The 15,585-nt window shown below is 43.1% G+C and overlaps 1 protein-coding gene across 6 annotated transcripts in view; it reads right to left on the bottom strand.

The window, feature by feature from the left end:
• The window catches only part of RPGRIP1 (RPGR interacting protein 1), a 79,811-nt gene that overhangs the window by 52,157 nt on the left and 12,069 nt on the right, over positions 1-15,585 (bottom strand). For 5 of the 6 annotated variants that reach the window (XM_066277388.1, XM_066277389.1, XM_066277393.1 and 2 more), the window contains exons 2-7: positions 14,228-14,348; positions 14,016-14,148; positions 9,640-9,914; positions 8,415-8,514; positions 7,783-7,914; positions 3,016-3,121 (exon numbers count right to left, since the gene is read on the bottom strand). In XM_066277388.1, coding sequence (XP_066133485.1) covers positions 3,016-3,121; positions 7,783-7,914; positions 8,415-8,514; positions 9,640-9,914; positions 14,016-14,148; positions 14,228-14,276 — 795 coding nt within the window. In that variant the 5' untranslated portion in view covers positions 14,277-14,348. The remainder of the gene's footprint in view (positions 1-3,015; positions 3,122-7,782; positions 7,915-8,414; positions 8,515-9,639; positions 9,915-14,015; positions 14,149-14,227; positions 14,349-15,585) is intronic. The other variant, XM_066277390.1, reaches the window with a different exon arrangement.

Genomic DNA, 15,585 nt, shown 5'->3' with positions numbered 1-15,585 from the left:
CGCCCACCAAGGGACGACGCTCTGCCCACCAGGGGGCGATTCTCTGCCCCTCTGGGGCGTCGCTCTGCCGTGACCAGAGCCACTCTAGCGCCTGGGGCAGAGGCCAAGGAGCCATCCCCAGCGCCCGGGCCATCTTTGCTCCAATGGAGCTTTGGCTGCGGGAGGGGAAGAGAGAAACAGAGAGGAAAGCGCGGCGGAGGGGTGGAGAAGCAAATGGGCGCTTCTCCTGTGTGCCCTGGCCGGGAATCGAACCCGGGTCCTCCGCACGCTAGGCCGACGCTCTACTGCTGAGCCAACCGGCCAGGGCCCCCCAAAATTTTTTTTTAAGATTTTATTTATTGATTTTAGGGAGAGGAGAGAGAGAAAGGGGAATGGGAGAAGCAGGATCCATCAACTCATAGTAGTTGCTCTTCATGTGTGCCTTGACCAGGCAAGCCCAGGGTTTTGTTTTGTTTTGTTTTTTGTATTTTTCTGAAGCTGGAAATGGGGAGGCAGTCAAACAGATTCCTGCATGCGCCCGGCCGGGATCCACCCGGCACGCCCACCAGGGGGCGATGCTCTGCCCATCCGGGGTGTTGCTCTGTTTCGACCAGAGTCACTCTAGCGCCTGGGGCAGAGGCCAAGGAGCCATCCTCAGTGCCCGGGCCATCTTTTGCTCCAATGGAGCCTCAAGCCCAGGGTTTTGAACTGGCAAACTCAGTGTTCCAGGTCGACGTGTTATCCACTGCGCCACCAAAGGGGTCAGATCAAAAAAAATTTTTTAACTAAAACAAGAAACTAAAAGCTCAGAGAGCTAAGTCACTTGCTCAGACTGCAGAGTCTATGCTATTGACCACCATATTTTACTGCTAAAGAATTGAGAAGATGCAAACTTATTTTAGTATGTACATATGAAAAAATGGTAAATTTCTAAAGAAAACAAATTGTAAAACCAACATTTTAAAAATTGTGGATGATTATTCACCATTTTTGATCATCTCTACCACTACCACTGAAATGGGTAAGGACATTCAATTTAGAATGCCTTTCTTCCCTTTTTCCTTTAAAGAAATGAAGGAATAAATAAACTTTTTAGCCTGGCCTGTGGTGGTGCAGTAGATAATGCGTCGGCCTGGAATGCTGAGGTCGCTGGTTTGAAATCCTGGGCTTTCCTGGTCAAGGCATGTATGGGAGTTGATGCCTCCTGCTCCTCCCTCCCCCTTCTCTCTCTCTCTCTCTGTCTCTCTCTCTGTCTCTCTCTCTCTTACGTGCTCACTTCTCTCTCCAAAATTAATAAAGTCTTTAAATATATATAGAGATAGATTTTTTAAAAATATTATTTATTGATCGATTTTATAGTGTCAGAAAGTAATTTGACTTTGTGTGATGGGCACACAAAATAATCAACAATTTAAAAAAATGAATGAATAAATAAATTAAAAGATTTTTAAAAATCTAATCCCACAAGTACAGGTATACCCTGATTTTTCAAAGTATGCATTATGTCTCTTAGATTTTATGAAACAGCTACATCAGTACCTGTTCTCACTAATGAATAGCAATCCAAACAGGATTTAGCTTTTATGAAGAAAGGTGAGCCGCCTGACCTGTGGTGGCGCAGTGGATAAAGCGTCGACCTGGAAATGCTGAGGTCGCCGGTTCAAAACCCTGGGCTTGCCTGGTAAAGGCACATATGGGAGTTGATGCTTCCAGCTCCTCCCCCCTGTCTCTCTCTCCTCTCTCTCCCCCTCTCTCCTCTCTAAAATGAATAAAAAAAAAAATCAAAAAAAAAAAAGAAAAGAAAGAAAGGTGAGCCGTCTGACCTGTGGTGGCACAGTGGATAAAGTGTTGACCTGGGACGCTGAGGTCCCTGGTTCAAAACCCCAGGCTTACCTGGTCAAGGCACATATGGGAGTTGATGCTTCCTGCTTCTCTCCTCCCTCCTTCGCTCTCTCTTACTCTCTTTCTTTCTCTCTCTCTCTCACCTCTGTCTTTAAAATAAATAAAATATATTTTTAAAAAAAGAAGAAAGGTGAGCCTGACCAGGCGGTGGCGCAATAGATAAAGCGTCAGACTGGGATGCAGAAAATCCAGGTTCAAACCCCGAGGTCACGAGCCTGAGTGCTGACTCATCTAGTTTGAGCACAGCTCACCAGCTTGAACCCAAGGTCACTAACTTGAGCAAGGGGTCACTCAGCCTGCTGTAGCCCCCCAGTCAAGGCACATATGAGAAAGCAATCAATTAACAACTAAGGTGTCGCAACGAAGAATTGATGCTTCTCATCTCCCTTCCGGTCTGTCTGTCCCTATCTGTCCCTCTTTCTGTCTCTCTGTCACAAAAAAATAAAACAAAAAGAAAGAAAAGGTGCCAGTCTATTACCTAGATCCATGATGCCCTACTTCTACCATTCAGATAGATATGAGTTTCTATTGTATGGTAATGAGAAAAGAGCATAAGCCTTTGTGCCAGATAAACCTGGGATCAAAGCCTGCTGTGTGCCTTACTATTTGCATGACTTGAGCAAGTTACTTAACTTCTTTGAGGCTCAGTTTCTTAATCCATTAAATGTACTTACCTTTAGGATTGCTGTCAAGCTTAAATGAGATCATGCCTATGTAAGTGTCTGGTACAGAGTCCAGCATATAACGAGTACTCAGTAAAAACTGCTTTCCTTCTCTTCTCTGTGACTGCTCTTGGCTTTCTAAGTTAAATACATTCTTCTTGTGGCTCCTGGCTGGTACCTAAACCCTGAAGCAAATTAACCCCATTTCATTCCACCTTATTGGGCAGGGCTTGAGCCTTCTTCCCAAGAGAGAATATTAGACAGATAATGGAAAGTAGTGGAAAAGAAGGTCTCTGAGTTGCAAGGCTTGGATTTAAATATCACCTATAAATCGTGTGACCTTAGTTTCTCTAAATTGTGGTCTCCCAGGTGTAAAATGGAAACAATGTACTAATCTCTTAACTAGCTGGGTTTACCCCCTCCAAAAAAAAACAAAAAAACAAAAACAACACAGCGGATGATGGCAACTCACCTTTTGAAGCTCTGTTAATTGTGTTTTTGTCGCTGTCAATGTGGTGTCCCTTTCATGTAAGAGCTTCTTAAGCCGAATCAGCTCTATGTTCTCCTTAATGGAAGTTCTTCAGAAAGAAGACAATGCTAAAATATTTTGTCTGAGAATGGACAAAATTAAGCACCTTTTCCCTCTAATTCTGCACTAAGACTTATCCTGTTGCCTCTTGCTTGCCTATCTTCTCCATAACACACCAGAAATAAAAAGTGTATACACACTCCCGTAACAATCACCTTTCTCCATTTCTCCTCATACCAGCTGAGATTTGAGAGAGACTACCAACCTTAAATTCTGTGTGCTGAGAAAATATAACAGCCATTTTTAAAATGGTGCTCACAATTTCCCATAAAGCTTGCAAAGACCTACTAAGTTTGAGCTCTGTTTCCTTAGAGAAAGCAAAAAAGTGTGGCTATGGATGGGAGACACAAGGGAAGATTATATTTTATGAACCTAGGAGATCATGTTTTCTTCAATGTTTGAAAAGAATTGGGAGGAACTGGGTTCACTAGACTCTATCTCAGTGATTCTCAGTCCCAGCTGCTTACTAGAATTATCTAGAGAGATCTTTAAAATTATACTGCCTAATCTCCTAAATCAGTGGTCCCCAACCTCTGGGCCACGGACCGGTACCGGTCCGTAGGCCATTTGGTACCGGTCCACAGAGAAAGAATAAATAACTTACATTATTTCCGTTTTATTTATATTTAAGTCTGAACGATGTTTTATTTTTAAAAAATGACCAGATTTCCTCTGTTACAACCGTCTAAGACTCACACTTGACGCTTGTCTTGGTCACGTGATACATTTATCCGTCCCACCCTAAAGGCCGGTCTGTGAAAATGTTTTCTGACATTAGGCCCTGGCCAGTTGGCTCAGTGGTAGAGCGTCGGCCTGGTGTGCAGAAGTCCCGGGTTCGATTCCCGGCCAGGGCACACAGGAGAAGCGCCCATCTGCTTCTCCACCCCTCCCCCTCTCCTTCCTCTCTGTCTCTCTCTTCCCCTCCAGCAGCCAAGGCTCCACTGGAGCAAAGATGGCCCGAGCCCCAGGCGCTAGAGTGGCTCTGGTCTCGACAGACCAACGCCCTGGAGGGGCAGAGCATCACCCCCTGGTGGGCAGAGCGTCGCCCCCTGGTGGGCAGGCTGGGTGGATCCCAGTCAGGTGCATGCAGGAGTCTCTGACTGTCTCTCCCTGTTTCCGACTTCAGAAAAATACAGAAAAAAAAAAAATGTTTTCTGACATTAAACCGGTCCGTGGCCCAAAAAAGGTTGGGGACCACTGCTCTAAATAACTGAAAGGATGGCCCTGGCCGGTTGGCTCAGTGGTAGAGCGTCAGCCTGGCATGCAGAAGTCCCGGGTTCGATTCCTGGCCAGGGCACACAGGAGAGGCGCCCATCTGCTTCTCCACTCCTCCCCCTCTCCTTCCTCTCTGTCTCTCTCTTCCCCTCCCGCAGCCCAGGCTCCACTGGAGCAAAAGATGGCCCGTGCGCTGGGGATGGCTCCATGGCCTCTGCCCCAGGCGCTAGAGTGACTCTGGTCGCAACAGAGCGATGCCCCGGATGGGCAGAGCATCGCCCCCTGGTGGGCGTGCCGGGTGGATCCCAGTCGGGTGCATGCGGGAGTCTGTCTGACTGCCTCCCCGTTTCCAGCTTCAGAAAAATACAAAAAAATAAAATAAATAACTGAAAGGAAATCTCTGGAGTGGGGCCCAGGCATCTGTTGTTTTAAAAAGTCTCCAGGTGTCCTGATCAGGCTGTGGTGCAGTGGATAGAGTGCCAACCTGAAACGCAGAGGACCCAGGTGTGAAACCTTGAGGTCACTGGCTTGAGTGCGGGCTCATCTAGCTTGAGCGCAGGGTCAGTGGCTTGAGTGTAGGATCATAAACATGACCCATTGTCGCTGGCTTAAGGCCAAATGTCACTGGCTTGAAGCCCAAGGTCGCTGACTTGAGTCTAAGGCTGCTGCCTTGAGCAAAGGCGTCACTGGTTTGGCTGAAGTCCCTAGGTCAAGGCTCATAAGAGAAAGCAATCACTCTTATATAACTGCATCAAAATAAAGATGTAATGCTCACATTTTTTAACTACACCATTAAAAAAGAAAAAGAAAGCAATCAAATGTGCCTCAATGAAGAAGTGGTGCTTCTCATATCTCTCCCTTCCTGTCTGTCCCTCTCTGTTCCTCTCTCTCTCTCGCAAAAAATAAATAAAATAAAATAAAATATCTCCAGGGTGCCCTGGCCAGGTAGCTCAGTTAGTTGGAATATCGTCACAATACACCAAGGTTGCAGCTTCAATCCCCAGTCAGGACACATACTGGACTGAATCAATGAATAAATAACTCTAAATAACTGAAACAATAAATCAGTGTATCTCTCTCTCTCTCTCTTCCTCCCTTCTTCTCTCTCTAAAATCAATAAAAAATTAGAAGGTTCTAGATTGAAAACTTATGGTCACATAAGAAAGAACCTGCATATAGATGTTGAAAGCAGTTTCATTCATAATTGCCAAAACTTGAAAGAAATCAAGTTGTCCTTCAGAAGGTGAATGGATAACTAATTCTGGTACACCCAGACAATGGAACATTATTTGCTGCTAAAAAGAAATGAATTATTAACTAATGCCACTTCAATAAATTTAATGGAAAAAAAAAGAAATGAGTTATCAAGCCATGAAAAACATGGAAGAAACTTAAATTCATATTGCTAAGTGAAAGAAGCCAATTTGAAAAAGCTACATACTGTATGTTTCCAACTATATAACATTCTGGACAATGATAAAATCATAGAGACAGTAAAATGGCCTGTAACATCAGGGGTAAGGAGGCAGGAAAGAATAAGTAGGCCTAGCACAGAGGATTTTTAGAGCAGTGAAACTACCCTGTGTGATACAACAATTATGTGTACATATCATTATACACTTGTCCTATAGAATGTACAACACAAAGAGTGAACCCTAAGGTAAGCTATGTAGTTTGGGTGACAGTGATATATCAGCACAAGTTCATCTATTATAATAAATGCACCACGCTGGTGCAGATGCTGTCAGTGGGGGAGGCTATGTGGAGGCAACAGGGGAGTTTATGGGCAATATCTGTACTTTCTGCTCAATTTTGCTGTGAACTTAAACTACTCTAGCCTGACTGTTGGTGTAGTGGATAGATTATCAACCTGGGATGCTGAGGTCTCAAATTCAAAACCCCAAAGGTCCCTAGCTGGAGCCCAAAGGTCACTGGCTTGAGCAAGGAGTCACTGGCTCAGCTTGAGACACCCGGGTCAAGGCACGTATAAGAAGCAATCAATGAAAAGCATGCCACATCTATGAGTTGATGCTTCTCATCTCTCTCCTTTCTTCTCTCTCTCCTTGCTAAAATAAATAAATAAATAAATAAAGCTACTCTAAAAAATAAAGTCTTTTTAAAAGCTGTTCTTGCCCTGGCCGGTTGGCTCAGTGGTAGAGCGTCGGCCTGGCGTGCAGGAGTCCCAGGTTCGATTCCCGGCCAGAGCACACAGGAGAGGCGCCCATCTGCTTCTCCACCCCTCCCCCTCTTCTTCCTCTCTGTCTCTCTCTTCCCCTCCCGCAGCCAAGGCTCCATTGGAGCAAAGTTGGTCCAGGCGCTGAGGATGGCTCCATGGCCTCTGCCTCAGGCGCTAGAATGGCTCTGGTTGCAACAGAGCGAAGCCCCAGGTGGGCAGGGCATCACCCCCTGGTGGGCGTGCCGGGTGGATCCCGGTCAGGTGCGTGCGGGAGTCTGTCTGACTGCCTGTCCGTTTCCAACTTCAGAAAGGTACCAAAAAAGAAAAAAGAAAAAAAAAAAAATATATATATATAACAAAAAAACCTGTTCTTGACCTGGCCTGTGGCGTAATGCATAGAGTATCATGCTAGAGAACCAAGGGTGCCTGCTTGACCCCCCAGGTCTCCAGTTCGAGCCCCAGTCAGGGCATGTATGAGAATCAGTCAATGGATGCACAACTAAGTGAAATGAGTTGATGCTTATCTTTCTCTCTTTCCCTTCCTCTCTCTCAAAAATCAATGGTGGTAAAAAAGAGTTCTCTAGGAACTGATGCACAGCTATCTGGTAATGAGGATGAAATAGTTTTTCTTCAATGAAGTGAAGCAGCAAATCTTCAATTATACATAAGCATCCCCTTTAGGTTAATCAATTTCTTAACCCACTTGGGACTCCAGGTCTACATTTTTTTAAAAGATTTTATTTACTGATTTTAAAGAGAGGAGAGAGAGAGAGAAGCATGGAGGAAGGAGGAGCAGGAAACATTAACTTGCAGTTGCTTCTCATATGGGCCTTGACCCAGCAAGCCCAGAGTTCCAGGTCGATGCTTTTATCCACTGCACCACCACAGGTCAATTTCCAGGTCTACTTTTAAGACTGAATTTAATCTCAAGCATTCTCTTTTCCTCTGAGATGGAGGAGAGGGACAAATAAGAATCTGCTTTTTCAGCCTGGCCTGTGGTGGTACAGTGGATAGAGCATTTGACCTGGTACAATGAGGTTGTGGGTTTGAAACCCTGGGCTTGCCCAGTCAAGGCACATACCAGAAGCAAGCAATGAACAACTAAAGTGAAGCAACTATGAGTCATTAGTTCTCACTCCCCCCTCACCTCATCTCTCTGTAAAATCAATAAATAAAAATCTTTAAAAACAAAAGAAATTTTTTAAACATCTGCTTTTTCAATTCATTATGGCTTCAGGCATGGCATGCCACACTCTTACCGAAGCTCTGTGGCCTTCTGAGCGCACTCCAAAGAGCTCCTCTGTTCAGAATCTTCATCTTTGGACCACATTTTCTCAGGAGACTTGGGAGGTTCTTCTACTTCCATAGTATTGTTGGTCATAATGTGGGCACTTTTAGGCATGCATAAACCAATGAGTTTAAGTCATAATTATGACTTTACTGAAAGAAATTATACTTTCAGAATTATGAACATTAAACACAAATAGAAACTGCTCATAGAGACGTTGAGAATTGGGCTCCCACATATATAAAAAAATTAGAGGAATTAGTAATCTTGGTATATATGGAGGATAATCTGACAAATTATAGCTTTTAAGTGTCAAATAGAAATACAAATGAATTATGACCTAAGGGATAAAAATATAAAGATAAAAAGAGGAAATATCTTCAATCAAGGAAACGCCTTTATTTTATTTTCCTTGCAAGAAGAGAGATGCTTATTTTCTATTTTTAAGCAATGACGTTAGAATTTGACCTAGGTTTTACTTTCATCTTCTCTGATTATTTTGGAAAGATTTAAAAATATACCAACATTCATTTGTTCTCTAAATGATATATTTTCAATTAAAGCTGAAAGAGTGACCACGCAGGATAAATTAAAAGAACTCACAGTTTGCTGGGTTCACTGGATATTTCTCCTCTGGTCTTTTCATTTGTCACATGCTCCTTGAATGTGGGAGGAGCTGTGTAGCTCAGCCTGTTGCTTGGTTCTGAAAGTTTAGAAAGAGGATGCAGACTGGCAACAGATTTCTCTAGAACACCAAGTGTTGGAAGTAGGGAGCGTTGAGACCGGGGGAAATCTCTATATGACCTCTGATCCAGAGGAGAGGTTCTCAGTCTCTGCCTTGCATAGATATGCAACTACAGATTTTTAAGTCAACAGGGCTACAGACTCAATTAAGCGAGTACAAATGGACAGAAGGTGCAAGCTTGTCCAGGGCATGGGCGGTATGTCTAACTCCAATGCGTCTTTATTTCTGGTACCTGGTATATCATTGGAACTCAATCATGCTGAAGTAAACTGAACTGAAATTTAGACTTACTTAGTTTTTCTACAACTTATCTTTGTTTTTGCAAAGATTTGGTTGGCTCAAGTCAGGAGCTTGGAAAATACAGGAGCACATAAACAAAAGCTAACATTAAATCCCCGGGGTAAAGACCCTCCATTCCCATGGATCTGAATCAGAGCTGGAGGAAATTCACGTATACAATTTACTTAATTCAGTATTGGCTTTCATAGCAGCCAGAGACTTGCAGTCACTTGGAATACAGGAAGAGGAGAAATTCCAACTCCTCACTCACAGCCTGACTTCTAGGCCTGGACTTTAGGAGTTGGCTTTGGGAATCTCTGAACCCATGGCATTGTATGCAATGTTTTGTCTATGTGTTGTGCATTTTTCTCAGGAGGAGGCCTCACTTTGATCACGGTTTCACTTTCCCCAAAAGACTAAGAACCCCAGTTTAGAGACACAGTCACTTAGCCCAGAGTCCCAGAGCCCCAGCAGAGGTACCTATGTCAGCAGGACATCAGTGTTATTTCTATGTCTGTTTTCTAGGCCAGCTGCTGCATTTGACCAACAAATTCCCTCATCCGTTGTCTGATTCTCCCCTCAACTGGGAATTTTGAACCTGACATCCCACTCAGGAAATAAACAAACAAACAAACAAACAAACAAAAATAAACCTTTTAGAGAGGTAGAAAGAAATGAAAACAAGAAAACAAAAGATCAAAGTGGGGTGGTGGGCGGAATAAAGCAATAAGCAGGTAAATATGGCTGACAAATCAACCTCTCCCCAGTGTTCTAGCCTTGTCGGGGACCTGGCCGGAGCCTCACCTCTCTGGGGTTTCTCCCGCACTGGCGCGCTGGCGGTGTGGCGCTCTCGTGGTCCCACGTGGACCCGAGGCTGCATGCGGCGGGAAACAGCGGGGCCGCGGCGCTGAAACTGCTGTTGCGGCACAAGTACCAGGGGGCGCTGGTGCTTAGGAGGGCACTGCCGCCACCCCGCGTTCCGCCGCTGCCTTGCAGGCTCCGAGAGCTGCTGCGGGGCCGCCATCTCTGCCCTCAGGTCCCGGCCCGCGGCGGTCAACCGCAGCAAGGCTGTCCTCATCCTGTGGGCAAAAATACGGCTGGTGGCGCTTGTGACTCCTTCTACGACAGTTATTGCTGTGGTTTACTTGATGACAATCTGAATTGATCTGTGATATAAATTTATCTACTGTAGCCCATTGTTTACACTTAAATTTTTTATTTTCTAGAAAAAAAAAGTATTTTTTGTCTTCAATACACTGTAACACTTTGATGGCAGGGACATAGTGGTTCAATCTTTGTCCATTCTGTTGCAGTGATCACATAGTCAGCAAAAAATGTTTGAGCATTCCTCAATATACTTGTGTGTATATTTATTTTTAGATTACATACATTTACTGCCTGACCAGGAAGTGGCGCAGTGGATAAAATGTCAGACTGGGAAGCAGAGGATCCAGGTTTAAAACCTCGAGGTCACTGGCTTGAGTGCAGGCTCTTCTTGTTTGAGCATAGCTCACCAGCTTGAACCCAAGGTCACTGGCCTGAGCAAGGGGTTACTCGGTCTGCTGTAGCCCCCTGGTCTGGGCACATATGAGAAAGTAATCAATGAGCAACTAAGGTGCCGCAACAAAGAATCAATGCTTTTCATCTCTCTTCCTTTCTGTCTGTCCCTCTCTCTGTCTCTTTCCTCTCTCTCTGTCACACACACAAAAATTACATACATTTACTTCTGTACTAATAAACTGTGGTTTTTATAGAATATAAGCAAGGTTGAACTGGTTAGTTCAGTTGGTTTGAGCATCTTCCTAATAGCACAGGTTATGGGTTCCATTCCTGGTGAAAGTCCATATAAGGTCAATCAATGAATGCATGAGTAAGTGGAACAACAAACTGATATCTCTCTCTCTTCCTTCTTCTCTCTCTAAAATCAATGGATAAAATTTAAAAAGAGCCTGACCTGGGGTGGTGCAGTGGATAAAGCATTGACCTGGAACACTGAGGTCACAGGTTCAAAACCCAGGCTTGCCTGGTCAAGGCATATATGGGAGTTGATCCTTCCTGATCCTCCTCCCCTTCATCTCTCTCTCTCTCTCTCACTGCTCTCTAAAAAAAAATGAATAAAAATAAAATAAAATTTAAAAAGAAACATAAACAAAAATACTAATTTTTAAAGGGGAGGTAATTAAATATATGTAGAAATTTTACTATTTACTTCTTTCATCCCAACTATCTGGATACCCCTGTATATGTGCCCAACATTAAGGATTAGTCTTCTACAGCCCCTAGTATACACTGAGCCATATCTATTCAATATAATGGACAGTCAATCACTGTGTATTGTCTTGACCTAAAATCATGTTTTTTTACTATGACCATCAGATTCTGTGGTCCCACTGCCTGCCAGTTCTGACACTTACTGACTATATGGCCTTGGTTATATCATTAACCTTTTGTGCTCAGTTTTTTCATCTATGAGTAAAGACAAAACTGTACCTGTCTCATTAGATTGTTATAAAGATTAAATAAGTTAATATAAAAAAATAAGTTAATATATGTAAAGTGCTTAGGACAGTGATGGTGCATTATAAGCACTTTATGAATTATCTATTTTTACTTATGTTTATGTCCAGATAAAGAAATCAAGGCATAAAACACTAAAAGAAAACAGAGCAAAGAAAAGCCAAAAGAAAAGATAGAAAAGAAAAAAAAGAAATTTAGGCATAACAAAGTTAGGTAACTTACCTAAAGCCAGAGAGGGGGGAGAGAATTCAATTTAGCCACTTAATAGCTATAATTTCAAGTACTTTTTGGTTATCAACCAAGAAGCAAGGTTTTTTTCTTACTCATTCAACCTTCTGACTTCAGATTTGTGAGATCTCCATAATATAAAAAAACCTCCAGCTCTGAAGATCACTGTCTTACAGTGAAAACCTGCAATCCTATATAGATTCTGAATGAAACTCTGAACCACTCTTGGGTATACTAATGAGAAAGCAAAAAGCTGCTTTTGACAATTGAGAAATTGGTCTGACACAGCTAGTCCTTAGTATTGTTTGAAGTTGACCTGGTGCTTACAGGTAGGCCATATTATGCTTGTTGGACATAATCTCGCAGAATTTGAACATCAGTTAAGGCCATTTGAGATCAAGATAAAATGATACTAAACAAGACCATAGTATAAATCTTGTCTAAGCACAGACAAAAATCAGGGTCACCGTGCTACCACAAAATACCAAACATCTATCTCTCCTGGCTAATATGAGTGACTGCTACTTCTTTACCTGTTATAGGTATAGCTTTGCTCTAGTCTACCCTCCTGTAGATAAAAATTTTTGAGGTATCCAAACAGAGGTGTCCCTGCTTTCTGACAGTACCAAATTTAGAGCAAACTCCTATTACCTTGGACACTCCCCCATATCACTCAACTGACGCTCAAATCCTGTAAGTTCTTCTTACACATTTCTTCTGAGATGCCTTTAGTTCCTCATGATGTGCATTTTCTCTAGCTGCAACGGATAAAAACCCAACTTGCTCAACTCTAGGTGTGTTCCTCTTGGTCTCTGGCTAGAAGGCACTGACACCAAAATTCTTTAATCCTGGAACTTTCAAAACTCCCATTTTTTCTATCTGTTTATTTACCCATACCCGATCTCAGATTCCTCCCCAGGTTCACACACAAGAAATGCACTTTTGAAAGCCAGTACCTGGCCCTGGCCAGTTGGCTCAGCAGTAGAGCGTCGGCCCAGGGTGTAGAAGACCCCAGTTTGATTCCTGGTCAGGGTGCACAGGAGAAGCGACCATTTGCTTCTCCACCCTTCCCCTCTTCTCTCTCTGCCTCTTTCTCTCTCCTGTCCCCCCCCCCCCCAGCCAGGGCTTGAATGGTTCCAGCAATTTGGCCCTGGGTGCTAAGGGTGGCTCTGTGGCCTCACCTCAGGTGCTAAAATAGCTCAGTTGCTAAGCAATGGAGCAGCAGCCCCAGATGGGCAGAGCATCGCCTGGTTCTAGGGCTTGCCAGGTAGATCCCGGTTGGGGAGCATGTGGGAGTCTGTCTGTCTGCCTCCCTGCCTCTCACTTAAATTAAAAAAAAAAAAGTCAATACCTTTAGTTCACTGTATTTAGATTTTTGAGTTAAGAGCTTTCAGGTCTGCCACTCACTACCTGTAACTTTGAGCAAATTATACTTAACCTCTTGGTTAGTTATACATACAAAGCACTAACAGCATATCTCCATACAGCAAATGATCAATATGATTTTTGGTTTTGTTTTAGAAATTTAAAAAATATTTTCCTTACTTGCCCCTACAGCCTTTGTTCCCCTGAGACTCTGGTCATTTCCGCTGTCCCTATCTTCTGTTTGATGACTAGGGCATGGGCCTGTTCAGGCTTTTACTCTGTGAGTTGAAATAATTCTTCATAATGCTTTGTGGTCTATGACCACAGTCTATTGATGTGTTTGACATGAAAATAAATTAAGGAATATTGCTTCTAAAAATTATTTTTGGAGTTAAGCATTTTTGTTTGACATTTGAATTGTTTTCTGCTGTAGACAACTTAGGAAAATATATATATATTTTTTTTGTATTCTTCTGAAGCTGGAAACGGGGAGAGACAGTCAGACAGACTCCTGCATGCGCCTGACCGGGATCCACCCGGCACGCCCACCAGGGGCAACGCTCTGCCCACCAGGGGGCGATGCTCTGCCCCTCTGGGGCGTCGCTCTGCCACGACCAGAGCCACTCTAGCGCCTGGGGCAGAGGCCAAGGAGCCATCCTTGCTCCAATGGAGCCTTGGCTGCAGGAGGGGAAGAGAGAGACAGAGAGGAAGGAGGGGCGGGGGTGGAGAAGCAAATGGGTGCTTCTCCTATGTGCCCTGGCTGGAAATCGAACCCGGGTCCCCCGCACGCCAGGCCGACGCTCTACCGCTGAGCCAACCGGCCAGGGCCGGAAAATATATTCTTTTCGGTTTAGTATGGTGTAAGCCTGGTGTAGATACAGCTTGTGAAGACTTTAAGGAGAGCCCTAGCTGAATAGCTCAGTTGGTTTGTCTGGATACCCAAAGGTTGCCGTTTCAATCCCTGGTCAGGGCACATACAGGGGTGGGTCAATGTTTCTGTCTCTCTCTCCCACCCTCTTTCTTTCTAAAATCAGTTTAAAAGAAAAAATACTAAGGAGAACTCTCCGTACCTTTTGATCTCATCCTGCTGCTTCCAAGAAAGTTCCTTCAGCAACATGTGCTCTTCACGAAGACGAAACAAACTGTCCTTTAATTCTTCCTGGCTCATCTTGCTCAAAGTTGGTTGAATTTTTGTATTCTTATCTAAAGTCCCAGGAAAGGGTAAATAGAGATTCTTTTTACATGTAATTTAAAAAACAAAAGTAAATAATCATGGCCTGACCTGTGATGGCATAGTGGGTAAAGCGTCGCTGGTTCGAAACCTTGGGCATGCCAGGTCAAGGCGCATATAAGAGTTGATGCTTCCTGCTCCTCCACCTCTTTACTCTGTTTCTCTCTCCTCTCTAAAATGAATAAATAAAAATTTTTTTTAAATAAACCATATAAAAAAAGAAAAAAAAAGAATTACAGTAATATTACCAATAACTGTATATCAACAAATTAGGTAATCTAGGTGAAGTAGATAAATTCCTAGGAAGACACAAACTTTTAAAACTGACTCAAAAGTAAAGAAAAACTCTGAACAGTTATAAGGAGAGATTATATTTGTAATTAAATTAAAAACAAACTTCCCTCCCAAGATCCCAAGCCATAATTATTTCACTGATGAAATGTACCAAAGGTTTACAGAACATTTAGCCCTGGCCAGGTAGTTCAGCTGGTTAGAGCATTGTCCTGATATATCAAGGTTGCAGGTTCAATCCCCAGTCAAGGTACATACAAGAATCAACTAATGCCTGACCAGGTGGTGGTGCAGTGGATAGAGCGTTGGACTGGGATGTGGAGGACCCAGGTTTGAGACCCCGATGTCGCCAGCTTGAGCACGGGCTTATCTGGTTTGAGCAAAAGCTCACCAGCTTGGACCCAAGGTCGCTGGCTCGAGCAAGGGGTTACTCAGTCTGCTGGAAGCCCACGGTCAAGGCACGTATGAGAAAGCAATCAATGAACTAAGGTGTCACAACGAAAAACTGATGATTGATGCTTCTCATCTCTCTCCGTTCCTGTCTGTCTGTCCCTATCTATCCCTCTCTCTGACTCTGTAATAAATAAATAAATTAAAAAAATCTTAAAGAATCAACTAATGAATGCATAAATAAGGGGAACAACAAACCGAAGTTTCTCTTTCTCTCTTCTTTCCTCTCTCTAAACTCAATGAATTTTTTAAAATTTTAAAAGAAGATTCAACATCAATTTTTCACACTTTCCTAAAAAATAAGAGGGAACACTTCCCAACTTATTGCATGAGTTCAAAACCAAAGATATCAGAAGAAAAAAACTACAGATCAATATCCCTGATTACCTTAGACACAAAGTCCTCAACAAAATAATAGCAAACTGAATCTAGCAAAAGAATTATACACCATAACCAAATGAAACTGATACCAGAAATGCAAGCTCAGTTTCACATATAAAAATTACCATATTTTTCGCTCCATCAGATGCACCTGATCATAAGACACACCTAGGGTTTTAAGGAGAAAAATAAGAAAAAAAATTTCTGAACCAAATGGTGTGTTAAAATATTTAATAAAATATCATATTTTTCACTCCATAAGATGCATGGGCATTTTCCCCTCCACT

Source organism: Saccopteryx bilineata, chromosome 4 (assembly GCF_036850765.1).
Source record: "Saccopteryx bilineata isolate mSacBil1 chromosome 4, mSacBil1_pri_phased_curated, whole genome shotgun sequence".
Taxonomy (NCBI): Eukaryota; Metazoa; Chordata; class Mammalia; order Chiroptera; family Emballonuridae; genus Saccopteryx; species Saccopteryx bilineata.
The sequence above is the reverse complement of the archived record's forward strand: the minus strand, read 5'-3'. Positions and strand labels throughout refer to the sequence as shown.